This window comes from Myotis yumanensis, unplaced genomic scaffold, assembly GCF_028538775.1.
Source record: "Myotis yumanensis isolate MYYU_CA2020_CCGP unplaced genomic scaffold, mMyoYum1.0.hap1 SCAF_15, whole genome shotgun sequence".
Lineage (NCBI taxonomy): Eukaryota > Metazoa > Chordata > Mammalia > Chiroptera > Vespertilionidae > Myotis > Myotis yumanensis.
In genome coordinates this window covers 36,031,220-36,053,503 of record NW_027223766.1, presented here as the reverse complement: position 1 = coordinate 36,053,503, position 22,284 = coordinate 36,031,220, and the positions used below count along the sequence as shown (strand labels likewise).

General features: G+C 38.4%; 1 protein-coding gene across 1 annotated transcript in view; it reads left to right on the top strand.

Moving 5' to 3' along the window:
* The window catches only part of PKHD1L1 (PKHD1 like 1), a 127,851-nt gene extending 113,748 nt beyond the window's left edge, over nt 1-14,103 (top strand). Inside the window, exons 72-78 of the mRNA XM_070392754.1 lie at nt 526-661; nt 4,083-4,427; nt 7,721-7,872; nt 8,265-8,411; nt 8,752-8,905; nt 12,291-12,593; nt 13,921-14,103. Coding sequence (XP_070248855.1) covers nt 526-661; nt 4,083-4,427; nt 7,721-7,872; nt 8,265-8,411; nt 8,752-8,905; nt 12,291-12,593; nt 13,921-13,931 — 1,248 coding nt within the window. The 3' untranslated portion in view covers nt 13,932-14,103. The remainder of the gene's footprint in view (nt 1-525; nt 662-4,082; nt 4,428-7,720; nt 7,873-8,264; nt 8,412-8,751; nt 8,906-12,290; nt 12,594-13,920) is intronic.
* The last annotated feature ends 8,181 nt before the right edge of the window (nt 14,104-22,284 follow it).

Here is a 22,284-nt window from a genome sequence, read left to right as displayed (position 1 = left end):
CGACCGCCAAAGGGGTCTCGACCCACAGGTTGAGAACCGCTGGGCTAGAGCTAATTTTTATCAGTCTTACTACCATGTTTGTCTCAGAGATAAGTATTTTTTTCAACATTAAGTAGCTAATTTTGTGTGATTACATTATACAGAGTACTGCCAAGTTTGCATTATACAGCGTACTGCTAAATTCCCCATTTCTTCTGCCCCTGGAGTGGAAAGTGTATATTGAACTCTGTTAGCTTTTAAAGAGGCCCTTTCTTTAATTTAGAGATTCTCCTCAAATAATTTCTTTCTTACATTACACTTTTCTACTGAGAATTATCAATTAAGTTGTAACATCTCTATAAATGGTTGAATGTAAGTCCCTTTAATAATTTTAGCTCAATATTTATCCTAAGTCCATAAAATTTAGTTTTAATTTTTTGCAGAAAGTAGATACAGCTCAAGGACATTTATTTTGTAGGTGCTAATATTTTAAATATTTTGTTTCATTGTTCTTTTAAGATGTAAAAATGTGTTCATTTTTAACAGGCTGTTCTGGTAGGAATTTTTTTTTCCACACCGCAGCGTTTGGATGTCTATGTGAACAATGCATTGGTCTGCCCCAAAGATACAGTATGGAACCCCCAACAGAAACACTGTGAATTTAATAGACATCTACACACAGGTATTTACTCAGAAAAATACAGTACACATTATATATATTTAATTACATGTAAAATTCTTTGTTGATATTTCATTAATATCTTTAGTTCCTTCGCCATTGATGAATGCAAGATAAAATAGTTTTTAGCCACCAAATACTAAGACGTGTTTATTTATAACATGAATGTCCTAAAAGATCAGTCCTGATGGAAGTCTTAGCTATCTGCAACATGCAGATATTAATTTTTTTATGTACAATGGACATTCCTTAGCCCCCTAAGAACATTTACATTCTACATATTCAGTTTAGTTATTCCTATGTACAGAAGAAAACTTGCTTAGAATTTTTATCCTATCTCTGCTTTACTTCTAGTTCACAGAGTTCAGAACCTAAATTAATTGACAATATTGCCAAGAAAGTTAGTATAACATCAACCTAAACACCATGAAGTATATATAATAAACTAAACTGCACTTAAATGAAATATATGGAGAGGCTAAACTTAACCCATTTAACTAACATTTGCAAAACCAGGATTATCTCTGCTCACTGAAGTCTTTTTGTTAATCCGATACCAATAAAGTCAATACATTCCATTCCACATGTGCTAATTTATTATCATTGTTTTATGTGCCCTGTTATCTTTGCTAACAATCACATAAATGTCTGCTTTGGATCATAATATAAGCTGACATGAGAGTATGAATGGACAACCATATTCATTACCGTCTATGGAGCAAGTCCAATTTCTACTAATTATATGAATAACTAATGTTTCCGGAGACATTACTATGTGCCAGGCACTACATGCTTTCTATATAATAACATATTGTTACTATGTCCTAATAATAACCCTATGAAGTAGGCACAGATGAGTAAACTGAGACACAAGGAGGTAAAGTAATTTGCCAAGGTCTCTGTCTTAGCTCAAGCTGCCTAACAAAATAACATAAACCTGGTGGCTTAAAAAATGTTATTTTATCACAGTTCTGGATGCTGCTGGTACTAGGTCAAGGTGCCAGTATAATCAGGTTGGGGACAGCTTTCTTCCTGGACGGCAGATGGCCTCCTTCTCACTGTCCTCACAGGCAGAGAGAGAGAGAATGTGTGTGAAAGCATGCAAGCTATCTGTTATCTCTTCTTATAAAGGCACTGATCCATTGTGAAGTCCCCACCCACATGACCTCATCCAAACCGAATTACCTCTCAAAGGCCATGTCTCCAAATACCCTCACATTAGGGGTTAGGGATCCAACACATGAATTTGTGGGAAAAGGGAGACACAACTCAGTCCATAACAATATCACAGCCAGTAAGGGCAGAGCAAGGACCAACAAACTAGCTCTAGAACCTGTGCACTAAAATTATACTCTATTACCTCCTTATACGCTAAGAGAGTCAGTGTTATCATTTTTACATACAAATCATTATTCATATTTACAGCTTAATTTTTATAAACTTTAACAGTTTTTTCAAGCTATATTTTTTGTACCAAGTATCTATTGTTCAAGTCAGGAAAGTGGAAAATATACCAACAGGCAGAATTTAATATAAGGAATTGGTTATATAGATGCTAAAGGGCTAAAAAACAACCACTGCCCTCTTATGGATCTCCCCATACCTCTCTCCCCCACCCTCCGCCTCCCCACCCCAGAATTGACATTGCTTTTATTTTTTATTTATTTTTTTAAAATATATTTTATTGATTTTTCACAGAGAGGAAGGGAGAGGAATAGAGTTAGAAACATCGATGAGAGAGAAACATCGACCAGCTGCCTCCTGCACACCTCCTACTGGGGATGTGCCTGCAACCAAGGTACATGCCCTTAGCCGGACTCGAACCTGGGACCTTTCAGTCCGCAGGCCAACGCTCTATCCACTGAGCCAAACTGGTTAAGGCTGACATTGCTTTTAAATGAACATTTTGCTCTGGCACTTGGAATGTAAAATAATCTCCCTGTATTATGAACCTGTACATATTTTTTTGAAGACATGAGATAGTTACCTAGGATAAATGGTATATGTAACAGTAGCTTGATTATAATACAAAAGCACATACTTCAGATTCACAGAATGTTTAAACCAAATTGCATCTAGAATTTATCCTAGTAGGTATTAAATAAATATTTAGTAACAATGAAATGGCTCCTTAGTGCCATTGTTATGTCTATTACTTTCATAAGAAATACCCTCTTCTTTATAACATTTTCATTTCTTTTTCTTAGTAAGCCTCACTATGAAATGTGGTAAAAATCTGCACCTCTTATGGCAGTACTATTATACAATTCAACCTTTGTCAGAGCTTAATACATTTTAGTAGATATATTACCTCTTAAACATTATTACTATTGACACTGTGCCATAAAATAGTATATACAGGGGTTGGCAAAAAGTAGGTTTACAATTGTTTGCATGGAGTATAATACAATAATTAATAAATAATAATATAAGAAGAAACTGTTTTGTGTACTAACAACTGTAAACCTACTTTTTCACACCCCTGTATGTCCATTCATTTTTAATGTATATAATAATCCCAATCACTTTTACAAAATTTGCTTTCCTGGTAGGATTTGTTTTGCATTAACCAAATATTTGCCAGGATGAAATGTAAACCTATTTCACGTAAGATCCTTCTGGGATGTTTTTGGTTTCTTTAAAATATATTTTACTGATTTTTTACAGAGAGGAAGGGAGAGGGATAGAGAGTTAGAAACATCGATGAGAGAGAAACATCGATCAGCTGCCTCCTGCACACCCCCTACTGGGGATGTGCCTGCAACCAAGGTACAGGCCCTTGACCAGAGTCAAACCTGGGACCTTTCAGTCTGCAGGCCGACGCTCTATCCACTGAGCCAAATCGGTCAGGGCCTTCTGGGATGTTTTGATGTATATTTCATTTGTGTTATATAATATTTTTCTTGGTAAAAATAGAAGCACTGAATTAAAAATGTTCCTCAAGATTTGGTATATAGCACTGCACAAACTAGATGGAAACTAAAGTTAAATTTACATTTTTTAAATTATCAAATGCCTTTGGTCAAGGCTTTAAAATTCTGGACATGTAAATAGTATTATAATACAAGGTCCTGGGTTCATAATTAGATTTTATTGCTCATTTATACTGTGCCTGTAGTATTTTTTAAAGTAAATTTAATGAACCAATGATTATTGTTTTCTAAATTAATTGTTTTTAATAAATTTTTAAAACTTTTAAAAAAATTTAACATATAATGATTAAAATCGGTATTATTTAAAAGATTGACTTTAATTTTGCTTGTTAGTTCTATATGTGTTTTTAAGATGCATACTTTCTTATGAAAGAATGATAATGGTGAACTTTTTGGAATTTCATAAATTTAAACAAATATTAAATATTACATGGTAATTGTGATCATATGAATATGCATAACCATGCTGTTTTGACTTTTTTCCTTCATAGAGCAATTCCTTCCTAAACTGAATTCCACTGTCCTTGGTGAAAACTACTTTGATAGAACCTACCAGATGCTTTACCTTTTGGTTAAAGGAACCATGCCTGTTGAAATCCACACCACCGCAGTCATATTTGTTTCTTTCCAAATACCTGCTGTAACAGAAGAGGACTTTTATAGCTCTCATCATCTAGTTAGAAATCTTGCCTTGTTCCTAAAGATACCAAGTGACAAAATCCGTATCAGCAAAGTAATAGGAGGGGACAGTGTGCGCAAGAAGAGATCCATGGGACTCACGGTTCAACTGGAGATTGGAGATCCGCCCCCTCAGTTCATAGCCAATGACACCGCAGGTACGAGTAGTTGACCTTTGAGATAGAGCAATGCAGTTACCAAATCCACACCCACAAGTAACCTTATCAAGGCCTGGTAAGCATGACCTCAGGAAATCCCACCAACCCTACATCCTGAACCCTGTGAGGGCCTTAGAGACCCCTTTGCCTGCCCTACTCCTGTAATCCCAACCTACTTTGGAATTATGAGGGAATTTGAGCCTCTATTTTATTATTGTAGCAATTAACAAATTCAACCAAAGGATTTCACCTAATATAAAAGATCTGGGAAGTGACCTAAAGAAGTGGCCTTACAGCTGAGAGATTAAACATGAAAATAGGGGGGTGGGAACGTTCAAGGCTGAGGAGTAGTTGCTGAGAGTTTGATCCTTTAGAAGAATTGGAAAGGTCCAATAGGTCTGCAGTGGAAGGAGGCAGGAAAGGCGAGCTGCTGGAGATGAGGTTGAGCAGTAGGAGATAGTGGGAAACCAAAAGGAGCTCTCCTATTCATAAGCTGAAGGACTGTGGATGTTCTCCTAAGGAAAGAGTAGTGGAGTGGCGAAATAGATTTCCATAGCAAAGTCACAGATTGACCTAACAAGTGCAAATATGCAAGTATATGTTCTATCTTTATTCCTATGCTACTCTAATCAGCCTCACCAACCATCACCCCTTTCTCTGTTCCTCACCAGCCATCACCCCTTTGGACATCCCTCGCTCTCCAGACCCTCATTTTCTAGGTATCAGATAAAAATAAGCTCAACTGTCCCCTAACAGGTGTCTTTGCTGCTTTATTTCCTTAGAGTGACTCCTTTTGGGCATCTGGGTGGGTAAATGTTCAGTCTTCAGGTTTTCTTCCTCTCCATCTGTTCAGTCTGTTTAAGTTGGCATCTGAATCCCAAGGGGGCCTTCATGACCTCAGGCCCTCACACTGCCCCCTGGCCTTAATAGTCTCTGCTACAAGATGAATGGTCTTCTCGGCTCTGCACAAGCCTCTCTAGAGGCCACTGAACCTTCCTGGCCTCCTGCTGCTAATCCCCAGGGGCTAATTCCCAACCTGCTATTGTTTTATGGGTAAACCTGTGTAGTGGGTGAAGATCTCACCTTCTGCCACTAGGGGTCATCACTCATTTCCCCAGCAGGTTTGTTTTGACTCTAAGTGAGCCACATCGCCATTCTGGAATTCCACCAGTTAGGCCGCCAAGAGGTTCTTCCCTTGTGGGGATAAGCCTGTGGGAAGGCTTGCATGAGTAGAGGGAGGTGCTGATCAACTCTCTTTGGTGAAGAAAACTGGAAGCACAGACTTGAATGAATGATAACCAGTTCTCTCATGATGTTCTCTGCCCTGTCATAGGTTACTTCCCTTCACCAGCCCTGTAATTCCTGTGTTGACAGGGTCATGGCTTTGGACCCAAGAGAGTCTATTAATTTAACCTAGGAGTTGTAGTGGGTCCATGGTTCATATACAGATTGTTCACTGACTCTTAGAAATCCTGGTTAGCCCTTACATGTATTGGGGTTCAATATTTAGCATACTAGCCACTCAAATATCCAAAGAAACCATGATGTATTTTCTATATGTGATCTAAATTCCCTCACACACAACCCCTCCCAACCTCTATCCCCTTAAAGCAGTTTTACCTTGTTAGTCAGACTTATCTAGTTAGGTACACATAGTCTAAGAACTGGCCATAGGGTAGAGGGAGAGACAGACCAATGGCATTTTTCCCAGACCTTTGCTGGGATACAAGTTTTAAGACTCAAGGAAAGCCTACAACTTGTCATGGAGCCACATTATAGAAAAATCCTGGGAAATGGCAAAAAGATGTGCATGTAGCAGCCCCCTGGCGCCCACAGCCTTCACATGGTGTTGGGGTACCCAGACATTGCCAGGTTTCCTAAAAAAAGGGTCCTTAAGTACTGAGGGACCTTTGGATAAGCAGAGACCTGAGGTCAGGAATGACCTCAAGTTAAGGTCTTTGGTTTCCAGGTAGCAGTCTACAAAAATGGACGCCTTCACATGCCAAATGGTCAGAGTATCTGTTAACAGGGCAGACCAGGTCAGACCTGCCACTTCATACCAAAATCCAGTGAGGGCAGGTGGCAATAGTAGTGTACGGGCATGAAGCGCCCTTATACTGCTACCGTTAGGTCACATGAACCCGCCTGCCTGGGAGGCTGTCTTGGAGAAGAATACACAGAGGAAGTGGGGGGAATGGGGGGAATCCATAGACTGAGCATTTATCCAGAAGAGTCTGAGTCAACCACAAAAGACCTTTTAAATTGACAGGAACTAAAATTCCCTAAGACTGTGATTTTCAAATGTAAACCTGCTGGCCTAGGACATGCCCTCCTTCCCGAGTCTTAATGGAAGAAACTCAGTGGTCAGAATCCTCCAGGCAGGACTCTGGATGCGGAAGATGCTGGATGTCTAGGAACAAGGGGTTGGCGAGGCCAACAGTACACCAAAACGTTATCTCGGTGACAGTTGGTTTTTTAAAAGATCAAATACAGTGGAGTGTATAGAATGGAGTGGAAGGGGGAGAGAATAGATACAAGAAAGCCAGTTTTAAGCTCTTCTAGTGAGTCCACTGAGGATGGCTTTCACTGGGATACTGACAGTGGGACAGAGAGATTTAGAAATTGGTCACTGATGAGATGGTGTGAAGGAGGGGTGACAGGTGAAGTAGAAGAAGCAAATGTTCCTGACTAAAGAAATACAACGAATAGAGGTGCCACTGCATAAGGAGCGTTATGGAGACAGTCGATTTAAGAGGACCTGCCAAGCTAGAAAAAGAGTATAGTAACTACCCAGAGTTCAAATTAACCTTAAAAATCATCAGTGTCCAGAAAAAGTAACCCTTTGTTAGCAATTTAATAAATGTAGCAACTTATTAATATACATACTATGAATTTTATTCTTTCATTCCAAAATGACACTCTTTTTTAAAAAAAATGGTAAGTGATGAAAGACATGCATGATAGTGCTCCACTTCTAAACAAAGGATGACATGGGAAAATATAAAATTGAGACACATTTTCCCATTATGCTTTTATTCATTTTTCTTATATCTATTTTATCTACCTTTGTTTTTTCTTTAATTCCAGCTTTAAAATATACTCTGCTGAGCTTTTCAGTTTCCTACCTTCGTTAATATGACTGTCATGTTAAGCTTATGTACAGTTAGGAAGCTATATAGAATTCTATAATGTGAATGGAGCAGCACAAACAAAAACTTAAGTGAAAAACTGTCATGTGTTCTCACAATTCCACTTCCTTATAATCCTTGTGTCATAACACTGTTTCCTCATAGGTCAGATGCAATTATCTGAACTCCAAGAAGTTGCTGCTTCTCTTGGACAAGCTGTAATTTTAGGAAAAACCAGTAGTACCCTTGGATTTAATGTCTCTTCCATGTCGCTTATCAATCCCATTCCTAGCTCAGGTGATTCTGAATGGATTAAGGTAAGAAAATACAACTAGAAAAATACACTTTAGCTACTTAAAACATTGTTGCTAATTTCTTATTTCATTTTTTTTTCTATTTTAAGACTAATTTAGAGAGCATGTCTAATTTATTATAAGATATTTTATACGGTATCACTAAAATGATAAAGTAGGTTAAAAAGGAGCCTGTCTTCTAAAATATAATTTATTGGAATAAAATGTGCTTTGCCTTGAATATTTACAACAATGCTTCATGAATTTGATCTAGAGGAGATATTATAATAATATTTGCACATATTAACATATTTTAAAATAAAAATGAATATTATACTTAGCTTGGTTAAGATGATTTTGCTACTGAATGCAGTTTATCGTGTGAAAACCACTCCATCACTCATGACCATTCACAGGTGACTGCCCAGCCAGTTGAAAGGTTTGCATTTCTTGTTCATCATGTGGCCATTGTGTCCTCGCTCTCAGTGATCAGTCAACCAGTGGCAGCGCAGCTGGGACAGCCTCTTTCTCAGCAGCCTTCAGTAAAGGCAGTAGATCCTGACGTAAGTTATAACTCAAAGCTTCATTTAGGTGGAAGAATTAAGCTATAAATTCGGGAGGGTGAGCCAACTTCACTAATCCTGGTACTCTGCCTACCTGAGGATTGCACTATCAATCAGACTGATATGTATGGATATTGTCTAGTACTATTTTAAAAATATTTATTTTCCATGAATTTGCTCCAGTGCCCATATTTGTGAATTCTTTGTGTAGAAAAAAATGCTTCTACTGATTTTAAATTTGTAATGAGGCATTTTTAAAGATAAAGGTCCACATATCTTTTTTTAAAAAGCATGGGACAGGGCAATTAGAATTCTCTACAGTTAGGTTTTTTTTCTTTAGGGTAATTGCGTATCAGTTGGGATTACTTCATTGACTTTGAAGGCCATACTAAAGGACGCCAACGATAACCAAATCAGTGGTCTTGGTGGAAATACAACAATTCCGTTTAGCAGCTGTTGGGCCAACTACACGGACCTCACTCTTCTTAGAACAGGTGAGCGTACTATTTTGAATCCTCACATATATTATAATTGAACAAAGCATTCTATAATATGCTGTTCAATAAATTATAGAAATCAGAACCCTATACTCTGACTTTTCAGAAAACATTTAGTCTAGCTTACAAACATATATTTAATATGCAAAACAAACTAGAAATTAAAATAAGCAATGGAAGAAATTTAAACAGGCAATTTGAGGATATGCATCAAAATTATCTCATGATTCATATTTTTATCCATTTGCACATTTGTCTAATTTTCACTAAATATGTATTATTACATTTATAATATAAGCAATTAACAGATTTTCAAATTAAAGAAATGATAAGATAGGATCATATAATTTTAATACCTTGTGCAGGAGTTGCTCTGAGATCAGAATAAAGGTTCTCATAAAGCATATCCAATGAATCTTTACTAAGTGATATCTTCAACATTGTTACAGTAAATACAGTCATAACTTCCACAGTGATGTTTCTTATATTATCTCTGTTTGAGTTGATGGTATAACTCCAGTTAATAAAAGCCTTTCTTCTGAGGCCAAAATGGTATGTCCAAAAACAGATCCTATTGGTGATAGATTATAAAGTACCTAAAACAATAAAATGGATAAACTGCTTATACTTGAGACAGACCTCCATTAATCTGTTTACCTCAATCTGGGACCCTTTTAAGACCTTTATAGCTAACTTCTGAAAAACACTCTTACCACTGTTATTTCAAAAATACACACACACACACACACACATACAGAATAAAAGTAAAAATAAAGAGTACAATAAGTAAAATAATTCTAATAGTCATCTGATGTTTTTCATAATCACTAAATATCAACAACTAAAATCATTCCAGAAGAATCTTTTCCTTATTTTTTGTTTCCTCGTGCTTTGATAATGACCTACATTAGACAATCTGGTCTGCCTACTAGGCAGCAATATCTCAACCTTATGTTTGATGAGGATCAAATGGCAGTGTGCTCAACATTGTGCTCTTAGACAGGACCCTGAGTATCCCATATGCTTGCTGGTTAAGGGCAGAGCCAAATTCTTGAACAGTCAGCCTAAATGGTGGTAGGACTGGGAAATGAGGCACCTGCAAGAGCCCTGCCTGCAGAGCAGGTTGTCCACCACCCCAGGAAGGTGGACTCAAGAAGTGGCCAGTGGCAAAGACCTGACCTAGGGACCAAAGTCTTCAAAGTACCACTTCCAAATAGCAACGCTCCAAATAACCAGGTCACTGGAGCGCTGAAGCAATACTCTAGGTTTGGCCATTTTGTCATGATAACAAAATAGCACTCTCCTTTTATACAGTAAATTGTCTTTCAGAGTTCAAAGCCTCCCTTGGAGTGTCTATCTGACCTGCTATAGAGAAAGAGCTGCTCCTCCTAATTTCTCTCTCTCTCTCTCTCTCTCTCTCTCTCTCTCTCTCTCTTTTCTCCAAGTGTAGGGCCTCAGTTCCCTGGTTGTGGACAGTAAGGAAGGTCAAGTATAGTCATCTCTTCATTATCTTTAGGTCAGTTAGGCAGTTTGTAGATTAACAATTTTAAAGCACATCTGAGAAAATTAACAAAGCATCTTTCCTGTAACTCTTTCTAGTAGAACTCAGTTACTGCACTGTGGAAAATCCCCTTGCAGATCAGACTGTAGTCCGACATAGTATGGCGGCATGCACTCTTCTATTTATAGCGTTCTAAAGAGCAAAGCAGGGCCACCTGGATATGGGCTGTGGTTTCTAACACAGAAAATAGGGAAGTAAGCAGTAGGTGAGAAAAGCATAGAAGAAGAAGGGAGTAAACAGCTAAGACTCCATCTTTGAGTAACCTGGGTAAAAATAGTCTTACTGATGAATATAATATTTGAAACATGTTGACCTAGCAGCCTATATAATATTTAGTGCTTATTTCAGTTTCTATTACTGCATAACAAGTCAGCCCAAAATTTGACGGCTTAAACAACAGCCTTTTCATTTGCTCACTATAGTGTGGGTCAGGAATTTGGGCAAAGATGGCTCATCTCTGCTCCATGACGTCTGAAGCTTCTGCTGGGTTGGCTTCATTGGAGTTATAGCCCTAAGGTCTTGATTCTGGTTTTTGTCTGGATTCTTCAGTTCTACAAGGAGTAGCCTCTTCACAAGGCTAGTGTAGGTTTCCTCATAGTTCTTCAGGAGAAAAAAATAAAAACTTAATTTCTTTACACATAAAAATCATTAAGAAAAAAATATACCTGCCACAAAAACTCTGTTTTTCAAAGTGAATAAAAGGAAAGACAAATGCATTATTGTCGTGAATTTTAACAGTGATAGAAGTCTATAGAGCAATGGCCGACCATCTTGAAGGTCATAGAACACGTTGTTGTTGTTTATGAAAACACAATGTGGTCAAGAGCTAATTAAATTCTCTCCCTAAAAAAGAAAGGAAGAATGAAAACAGAAATGATATTTTTAGAAAAAAATAGAAAAAAAAGGAAATAAAACTTCAAGGTCTGTAAGTATTGCAAAGTCTGTTCTGTGTGGTAACCACTTAATAATGATAACAGTAGTCCCAGAATAAATTATGTTAAGGAAAAATATACTGATTTCATATTCAAAACTGTGGGAAGATGTAACATGTGGATTAAAAAAACATTTGGATGATTTTTTTTTCTACGTTTCACTCTCTAAAAAGATTTAACAAGTGTTTCTTCAAGCTTGTATACCTCGGGTAAGTGGAAAGGGTCACAGTTTTGCAACAAAAAGTAACATCTGACTTAAAGCAAATGTGGGAAACAGTTTAAAAAATGTTGCACTAAGTGGAGGACATATGGGTGTTGTATTATTTTTTTAACTCTTTTTTTTTTTTTTTAATATATTTTATTGATTTTTTACAGAGAGGAAGGGAGAGAGATAGAGAGTTAGAAACATCGATGAGAGAGAAACATCGATCAGCTGCCTCCCGCACACCTCCTACTGGGGATGTGCCCGCAACCCAGGCACATGCCCTTGACCGGAATCGAACCCGGGACCCTTCAAAAGTCCAGCATTCATCCCCACCTCCCTCAAGTGAGGCTGAGGCTTCTCCAGTTTCGGTCAAATACATAGGGATGAAGCAGAGGTTCAGCACTTTCACCTCCAGTCCTTATTGTCCCTCATTTCAAACAGCCTCTCTCCGGGGCACTGATGCTACAGAAAGAAAATCTCGCCAGAGTGCCCCTGCCCATAGCTGATGGGAAGATTGAACTCTTCAGAGACCCTCTCTACACTTGTTTATACTTACACTAATTCATCTGACTCAAAAATACTGTGTTAGGAATCATACAGTATTATAAGTCAATGAAAACCCGATTGGAAGTGTATGAAAATCAATAAAAGGAAGTCAAACACCATGATGATTTTTTTTCCTAGGGAAAAATTATAAGATTGAATTTATTCTGGATAATGCTGCTCGGGTGGAATCCAGGGCTTTCAGCCTCCCAGCGCAGTCTGTCTCTAGCGGCGGCAGCAGTGGCGGGGGAGGCGGTGGCATCAGCAGTGGCAGCAGCAGCGGCAGCAGTAGCAGCAGCAGCGGCAGCAGCAGTGGCAGCAGCGGAGCATCCACTGTGGGCACCGCTGCCCAGACAGTGACTACAGTGATTAGCTGTCTGATGGGAAGAGTGTTGCTCCTGGAAATATTTATGGCTGCAGTTCTGACTTTGAACATAAATCTAGGTAAGCACAGTTCATTTTTTGTGTCATGAATGTCTCCACATACTGAGCTACCAGTAAATGGTTCCTAAATAAAGACGGCACACCACACTTGCGCATGGGATCACTGTGCACTCGAAGACATGGTCTCAGCCAGTGAGAAAGTAATAACCTCCAGGAAATGTTACTCACTTTACAAGGTGGCATAGAGGAATGTGAGGAATGAGAAGTGCAGGTAATGTCAGGACTCTTTTTCAGTTACGAGGGGCAGGAGCTTAGTTCGAATTGGCTTGGGCAGTAACGTGAACTCACTTAACTGAGAAGTCCAGAAGTAGTCTAATTTCTGCCTCCATTAGACCCAAGGACTCAAATGATGTCTTCCAGAAGCTGTGTCCCTCCCATCCCTTGGCTTCATTCACTTTGGTAGTAGATCCACCCCCAGGTAGGCTCTCCACCAACACCATCATCCCTCCTGGCAAAGTAACGCTAGCATCTTCATGTTTACATTCTACTGGCCCAGCAGCTAATGCAGAAGGAATAAAACTCTTTCCCTAGCTTCTTCCTATTCTACCTCAATTAGTAAATGATATTGTTCCTGGCATTTTTTTTTAGAATTTTTTTCCAGATAAAAATGTTAATCAACAGCTTCTTCTTTGCTACTAAATAATCTATCATTCTTCAATTAAGACATAAGATGATTTAAAACCCCTTGGTCTTGGTCCATTCAAGGTGCTATAACAAAATACCACAGACTGGGTGGCTTATAAACAGCAGAAATTTATCTCTCACAATTTTGAAGGCTGGAAGTCTGTTCTGGCTGTATCCTTACATGGCAGAAGGGGTGAGGGAGTTCCATGGCGTCTCTTTTATTAGGGCACTAAACTCATTCATCATGAGGGCTCCACCCTCATGACTTAAGCACCTCCCAAAGACTCCACCTCCAAATACCATCACATCAGGTTTTCACAAATGAATCTGAGGGGGATACATTCAGACGTTAGCAACCATTAATGAAATGAAATGCTGGTTTTTAAATATAACTTTGCATTCCAAATTAATAATAATATTTTACTTTTAAAAGAGTCATGAAGTTCCATTAAATAAAAGGACAAAAATGGAGTGTGAAAAATACTGTGTATAAGCACCACTACTCTCTTTCCACTGTTCCACAAAAAGAATACATTATTGATTCTAATATTAAATTGATAAACTTTAAAATACTAATTTTCACCTACTACTTTTGCCCTATTAATTATACTAGTTAGACAAGTTAAAATTTAAAAACATTTTGAATCATACTCTATGTTACTACTACTTTTAAAATATGTATTTGTATGTTTTTACTTTTCAGGAAACAACTGAAGTGCTATTCTGAAGAACAGGCTGAAAACAAAAATATAAGAACTACTTTTTTTTCCCCTGAACTATTTTGTTGCCCAACAAGAAAGTCTAAAAAATATGCTAAAATATTTTTATAATATATAAAATGTAATGATTAACTTTAATCATAAAAATCAAATTTCTTCAAAATATAAATTTCTTTTGATTCCTTATATGTGTATGTACTGATTTAATTTTTTTTAATTTTCAGAAATCTTTTATTTAGAAGCAGAAGTGCCACCTTGCTGCCAGATATCCCTACAAATCATAGAATTCTTTACATAGTTGAAGGAGCTTGTCTAATTTTGATTTAACCTCTTTAGATCTGACTAGAAGTACTTTGAATTTTTATACATACTGAGGGATCTGAGTTTCTCTGTCCATCCATGAGGCTCTTATTCCAATTATCTAAGCCATTCTAATTTCTAAGAACTTGGGGGAAATGAGACTGTTTTAGATCTTTTACAGACTAAGTTGCTGTTTTTCAGATCCATAGTAATCCCAGGAATTCTAGATTGTTCTGAATTTTGGGGCCTGCCAACTGCTGGCCAGTATTCTAAGAAGAGTTTTCTTGGTATCCATGGAACAAGCTTTTGGAATACTAGTAAGTCCAAACTCCTTCTCTGATTACTCCTCCTTTCCAGTCAAAAATGCCACTCCTAAGAGTGTGACCTTCTTCAATCCCAGGCTACACCAGAAGAGACACTTATTTCAAGAGGATAAAATGAGATCATGCCAAAAAGCCACAAATTAATGTAGCTAAGTCAACCAACAGCTCTCATACCAGAAAAATTGTACCCTTTACTCAGAAAATTTTAAATGGAATGCTTATTTTGGAGGAAGAACTCCCAAGGAAAGCACTGAAGCCATGTTCAGAGATAGTAGAATTGGTACTCATAAAAGTTACCTTCCAACAAGAGACACTCAGCAAGCATGAGGAACAGCTGAGGGAATTCAAGGAAGCCCAGACCTTTTGCTTCTGTATACATTTCCTAAAATATTTGCCCCAGGTCATAGCTAATCTTGCTTAACAGAAAAAATATAAACACTTATCAGGAGGTAAATCTAAATATCTTTGGATAAATTTGGCATTTCATTCAGTCAAATAAATATTTAGCATCAACTAGATACCAGGCACTCTAATGAGAAGACTACGAGGAATAAGATGCCATCTCTGCCTTCTAAGAGTTCACAGGGTAGTTCGGGAAATAGCAGTTGAAAAAAGGTAATATTGATACCATATGGTGTGTGAGAGAGAGAACTGAGGGTGCTAGAGGGGCACTTGGCTGGAGCGAGGCGACATCCAGTGAGGATAGAGATGGATGGGGGACAGCTCCCAGAAGATGATATATCAATAAAGCATGCGATCAGCCAAGGAAGAGTGGACTCGGGAAGGTGTGGTGGCAAGAACAAGGGCTGAAACACCACTTGACAGCGAGTACCTTTGAGGCGGGAGCTCTCCCTTACTCAGCGTTTCTTCCTGCTACCTAACACAACGTCTGGCACTAGTAAATGCTATTTTGCTGTTTCAGGGATGAAGCATGGAATGTGGGCAGATCAGCCAGTGGTCTGATGCTACTGAGCGCTAAATATGACCTGAGGAAAAGCAAGAGAAAAGCAGGAAGGGGAGGGCAGCAGTCTCCTGCGCCATGTTGTCAGAGGGGCTTGGGATTATTCTGTATGTCCCAGGGATGCAGTTTTGACCAGATGTCAAAACGGGAGTTTTGGCCTCAGCAAATTATAAAGGGAGGCACCAACCTAAGATGTAAAACTTTTTAAGAAAATGGCCTAAACGAGTAGAAGATCAGAGGAAGATTTTTGAAGAGCAATTCTTTGTGATGACTATACTAGGAGGGAGCGAAGATTCTGGCTCCGGATGCCAAGTCAAGAGAAAAGGACTTAATGAGGCCCCAAGAAAATCTTAATAGGGGGTTCCCTGAGGTTTGGGGTACACAATGGATTGGTGTCAGCGTCATAACTGACCAATCTAATCAGAGAGAAGATGGCTGAAGGTGCAATTTAGGAAGTAACAGTTTGTTGAGCAAAGAATGTGCATGTGTGTCCCTGGAACCCGATGAGGGCTCCGTGGGTGTACGTGTTTGTGACAGAGACTGTGAGGAGGAGTGGGAGAGAGAGTTTGCTAGCACAGGAAGTCAGGTCTTTTCCAGGAGGGCTGCCTGGAAGGGAAGAAGACTGCAGGAAAAGGAAACTGCCAGAGGACAAGGGAATGCCTCACAACTACAGGTAAAGTTCAAGCAAACAGTTGGAATATAAATAGTGTCAATTTTAAAGAAACTGCAGGTAAGAGGTCTCTGACAATGAGATGCTAAGAACACATGAAAGTCCCTTCATGCCCAGAGATCACTGATCCTTGACTAGTCCATACCACCGGTTAACGGAGGACTTCCATACTTCCCTCACTTCCAACCTTGGAGGGGGAGAAACCTCTACTAATACAATGGGGAGGAGGAGAGAGACCAAACAACCCCTCCCCCCATTCTGTGATAGGAAAGTCTTAAAAATCAGGTTTTTAAAAATGCAAATCCAGTTTACCTTCCATTTCTTGATACTTCCTTTCTGTTAGAAAACTAAATTCCACAAACTGCAATTATAGCATCTACGGAACAAATTCCTACATTGGGTTCTGGAAGAGATGCAAAAATCTTCCCCTCAGAGCATTGAGAAAGCCACAGAATTGGACACCATCTGTAGTCTTTCCTTACTCAAGTTTAATTCAGTCCACTGGTAATTTTTTGTCTAAAATTTTCCATGGCTTTTTTAATAAAGAAGTTTTCTAATACAAGCCATTTGAGAGAAAAAGAAATTTCTAAAACTTTGCTTTTTAGCCACAGTATTAAAATGTTTCTGATTTAACTTCTTTAGGTTTCTGGCTGTCGGCTTTTATAAAATTTTCTAGAGATAGTATAAACCTATAATATTTTATGCCAGGCAAGTTACAACTTTAACTGCTACTTTTTTAAATGCCTGAAATGTTAAGAATCCAAAGGCAATATGGCTTCACATTGCCTTCATTCATAAACTGGCTGTCATGTTCAAATTTTTTAAGATACATTTTAATGTGTGAAGCAGCTTTTTAGCTGTTGAATAAATCATAAAAGTACTGTTCTATCCAGGATCTGTGCCAGGGCTGACCAGCAGACCCTGAGCGACAGACGAATGTTTGCTGTAAAAGAGAAGAATAAGGGACAATGAAGTTATTATCACCTTTTCCAGGGGAGGAGACTTGAAATATGAAAAGATTAAGTAAAATGCCCCCCAGTCTACAGAACTTCTAATGGTAAACTGGGATTCAAACCTAGACAATCTAACCCCACAGCCCAAGCTCCAACATTTAATTGCCCTCCACTTTTCCTCAAACATGGGAAAACGTTCCATTGTGAAAAGAGCTCTTAGGAAAACATATTTATATCAAATTCCTGTTCAAATTTTAAGTTTACTACCTCTATGCCCTCAGGCAAGTTCTTGGTCTCTTTCATTCACAGTTTCTTTACCTATAAAATGTGGAAAATAACTACCATGCAGTGTGGTATTTGAGGACTGATAACATGTATATAGCACCTAACAGTACCTAACAGATGGCAAGCTCTCTGTAAATGGTAGCCACTCCTATTATTTTTATGACCATAATGTTGCCCATATCTGTCAATCACTGGCCCAGTAAACCATTAGACTTGTTATTGCAGCAGAGCAGTACCTAGTATGTAATAAACACTATGAGAGTGTTAATTATTAGAATCTTTGGCTGGGTGCAGGGCCACCTAGGACAAAGACTATTTCCCAGCTTCCCTTGCAATGAGGAGTGGCTAACTTCTGTAAAGTGAGTTACAAAAAATACAGAGATGACCTTGTGGCATATTCTAGGAATTTTCCTTAAAAGGTGGATATTACTCACCCTTTCCCCCTTCTTCATCTTTTCCTGTTTTCCTTTTGGCATGGAGCAAGATGCCTCCTTGCATCTGGAGGACAAAGGCCAGCCCTTGCAGGGACAGGGTTGGGAGCTCAGCTGAAAAGGTCCCTGACAATGAAGTGCATTATCCTAGCCCTTAGTCTTTCACAGTTTCACTATTATTTGGCAAGGATCCTAATGCCAACTGAGATGTCTCCCAGTTTCATCATGTGCCCAAGGTGGCTAAATTTGAAAGGGAATCCTTCCTACAGGGGGAGGTGGGCAGGGACATTGCCAAGGCAAGGAAAGAGTTTAAAATACCACAGACATCTTTGAAGTTATTACCTGTATCACCAAAACAGAAACACTTAATCCTTGACCTGAATCTATTATATATTTGGTTTGGGAAACCTCTCTGAAATAGTTGGAGGGTTGTACTTTTCTTCCATGCTCACCAGTGGGCATTTTCAGCTTCCTGAGGATGGCATTAGCTGCAAGAAATGCCTAATCTCCCATGAAAGGCACATTAAGATATAGTTCCCCAACTTCATCTTCCCAGAGAGTAGCTACAGACACACTGTGTAAGAAAAAAAGAAAGGGGCCTGCCATAGGGTTGCAATCAGTACTTGAATATTTGTGGGCAGTGTGACCAGCTGCCAACCTCTTGCCACCTTACTTGCTGGCCTTATTCACTATTATGATCAGATGATTCTAAGATTAGAAAGCCCCTTATGAAAAAACAGCTCTTCCATTAATTCTGTTTACCAACGACAAGCTGAGTTTATTAGAGAAGTTCCTTTAGGTTAAGGAATTTAACATGCTTAGCACAAACTGTGCCCATGGCAAGTGAGAATAAACTGTTTAAATGAATAAATGAGTAGGCAGCATAATGACACTTTGCCAGGTTTCTGAGATAAAGACATCCTTCCAAAATATTACAGGCATTGCACTTTATCCTGATTTACTGACTTAACATTTCAAATAACATGTACTATAAAATCCACACCCAGTAATAGACCAACTAGTTATGGTTACTATGGTAATGGGCTCAGTGCCTATGAGCAGAAAAATTAATTCCTTTGGGGCAAGTTATTTATGAGTGTGTCTGGCTACATGGCAAGAGTATTTTCCTTTAGAGTAATTTATGTATTTAGGCAGATGATTCCTTATAGATATAAATTCTCCCTAGGAAGAGAGAATATAACATTAAGTTTTTTATGCTGAGAATTTCTATATTTAACTTTCACTTGTAAAGGATTTAATTTCAAATAAAAACAGCAAGATATATTTCATGATGAGGAGGCAAGTTAATTTTCTTTTTTTTTTTAATATTTTATTTATTTATTTTTTTAAATACATTTTATTGATTTTTTACAGAGAGGAAGGGAGAGAGATAGAGAGTTAGAAACATCGATCAGCCGCCTCCTGCACATCTCCCACTGGGGATGTGCCCGCAACCCAGGCACACGCCCTTGACCGGAATCGAACCTGGGACCTTTCAGTCCGCAGGCCGACGCTCTATCCACTGAGCCAAACCAGTTTCGGCTAATTTTCACTGTATAAAATGTATAGTATATACAGACAAACACCTTTAACAAGAACTGCTGATATGTCTGATATGTTAAAGGGCCAGAGGTGGCCAGAGGGGGATCCAGGAGCAGCAGGTCGAAATGAAGAGTTCAAAAGCAACAATCAAGACTGGTATCCTCCCGCGTGAAGTTGAATTGATGGACAATGGCAAATTTCTATTTGAAACAGGACCCTTACCATGAAGAAGTCTGCGTTTTACAAATATTTAAATGAATCATACAGCAAAGGACCAAACTGATTTAGGGGAAAGGGGAAAATATAAAATACTCATTAGGACATGATTATGACAATCCTGGTGTGCTAAAATGATGGACACTGAGAAGAAAAAACGGATGAAACTTGGCAACACATACTGTTTATGAGGAAAATATCCCATGAGTAGTGAAAAAGCAGGGAGCGGGAGGGGTAGGTTGTACAGGTGCTTTCCTTCTAACAGCTGCTTTCCCCCTCTTATCTTTCAGGCAAAGGGGCAAAGGGTTGGGGAAATGTACTCAGATCATAGCTTCAAAGTTTAGTGTTCCCTCCTCTTTTCCCTTTTTAATATGTTACTAACAAACATGTCTATTTCTGGTTGCTGATGAGAAATATTCACCTCTGTTTTTCTTGTTGTAGCTAAAATTAGATTCTACTGGACTTGAAGATGATAAACATATATGCCTGAAAGCTCTCATCAATGTTATTGCTCTGTTTCCACTACATTTCCACACATATTATGCCACTTATTTGTAAAATAAATCCACAAGACTAGAATTATTAACCAAATTTTGCAGATGAGAAAACAGACTCAGGTTTGTTTAAGGCAAAAGCCACAATGTCTACCATACTGTAGTTGAATGGATTAGGCTTCCATTGTTGGGTTGTGTTGTTTTATTTTAAGTTTCCAGCTCACATACAAGATAGATCATTTTATAAACGATTGTTTTATATTGATTGTATGCATCTCAACACATTTATCCTTAGAAATAATAAATGGCCTCAGATGACCAGACCTGCTCAGATATTCCACTTAACTCGTAATATAGCTGAACTATATTAGAGCTCCAACAACAATGTGGACATTAGCCAAGAGGTAATGACATTGCTGAACTTCACTACTGGAACACAGATGTGAATGGTTTACCCCCTCTTTTCACTTGAACTCACTTCTAGTAAAAGACAATCCATTACTTTCATTCATTCCTATCCAGGCCTCTTCTGAAGGGAATTGGTTAACTCTTAATTGTTCTTATTTTGGGTGTTCCTGTATTTGGCAATAAAAATTACTACTAATTGAACATATGTGGTAGTAATATTATGATGAAAAATATTTATTTGAATGCTTCACAGAAGTTAATTTTCCTTTTAGTAGAAAAGAAATAAAAATGCTTTTTTTCAGACTTTATTTTCCGATTAAGCAATTGACCTTATTAAATGGTGATATTAAAAAATAAATCATAATTTTCCAGAATATCAAAATGCATTATATTGAAAGAAAGCAAAATTCTCTAGACTAAAAAGATCAATAAAACAAGCCATTAAAATTATCATCAGATAATCCTTTGCTTTCAAATGTATCTGTTCAAAACTGTTACTGGATGAGCTGCAAGGCTTTGTTTTGCTTGATCATGAAATGAATGTGACTTTATGATCTGTATTCAACTGTGAACAGCTGCTCATTAATAAAAAGCCTTTAATGTCCAAGTTAGAACAGCAGGTCTAAAATTGTGCTTGAGGGGAAAAACCATCCCTTTAGTGAAAAGCCGGGGAACTGGGGTGGGGGAGATCTGGAAGCACTGGGCTGTGTTTGCAAGGTCTGCCCTACCTCCTGGGAAGAGACGGGAGGTCAGTTGACAGGGCGGTACTAAGACCCAGCTGGAGAACTCAGAACAAGGAAGCCTATACAGGCTTTGAACTGGGAGAGTGAGTGGTGGCTTGGAAGCTGATAGAATGAATAAATCAGGACTAAATAAATCAAGCTGGCGATTGGGGGTTGGGTAGAGGCCAATCATAAGCCTTTAAGTGGGCAACATGATCTTGACACAGAGCAGGTAGAATTAACTATACCCCATGAAGTGGGGGCAATCCAGCAATAAGTCTTTAATCCATCAGCTTCTACCCCTTACTGGCCCCTCACTTGATATTTGGTAGTTCCCCCACCCTCACTCACCCCACCAAGCCTTGGTCAGAGTATAGGACTTCAAATTGCACACTCCCAAGAGGTATTCCCCAAGCAAGATCCAAAATTATTGGCACCTGTAACCCCCAATTAGGGGTTTACTACTCAACAACTAGAGTAAAGATGATTTTAAGATAGTCTTTTGCAGGTATTTTAAAAGTAAATTTCAACTGTACAATCTTTAGCAAACTTTGTTTTGTTTTTATGTTGGGAAACAAGTTTTCACTAACTTCTGAAAAAGTATATACTTTTTGATTTGTTTCCCTTGAAAATGGCACATTTAATAAAACAAGAATTATAAAAAGAAGACAATATTATGTTATAATAATTTGGAGCAAAGATATAAATTTCTAAGGAAAAACATTTTGAAAACATGTTTATGTCAGGGGATAGGGTATTTGGGATTATTGGAGGCCTGGGATCCACAATCATTTTGGAAATTCTGAATTACTGTTTAGGAGATACTAAGGTTAGTGCAGGTGTTTCAGGAACTGCCAAGGGTTTAGTGGGCTCGGGGAGGTGTAATAGCTGGGAATGATGTCGGGTAGCAGTAATAGCAGTAGTAGAGGTAGCAACAGCTGTTACCTGTGAATGTTTGCTGTGTGCCAGGCTCTGCCCTTACAACTTCGCAGGCATTAGCCATTCCACGAAGTAGGAACTGATATGGCCATTTTAAATATGCT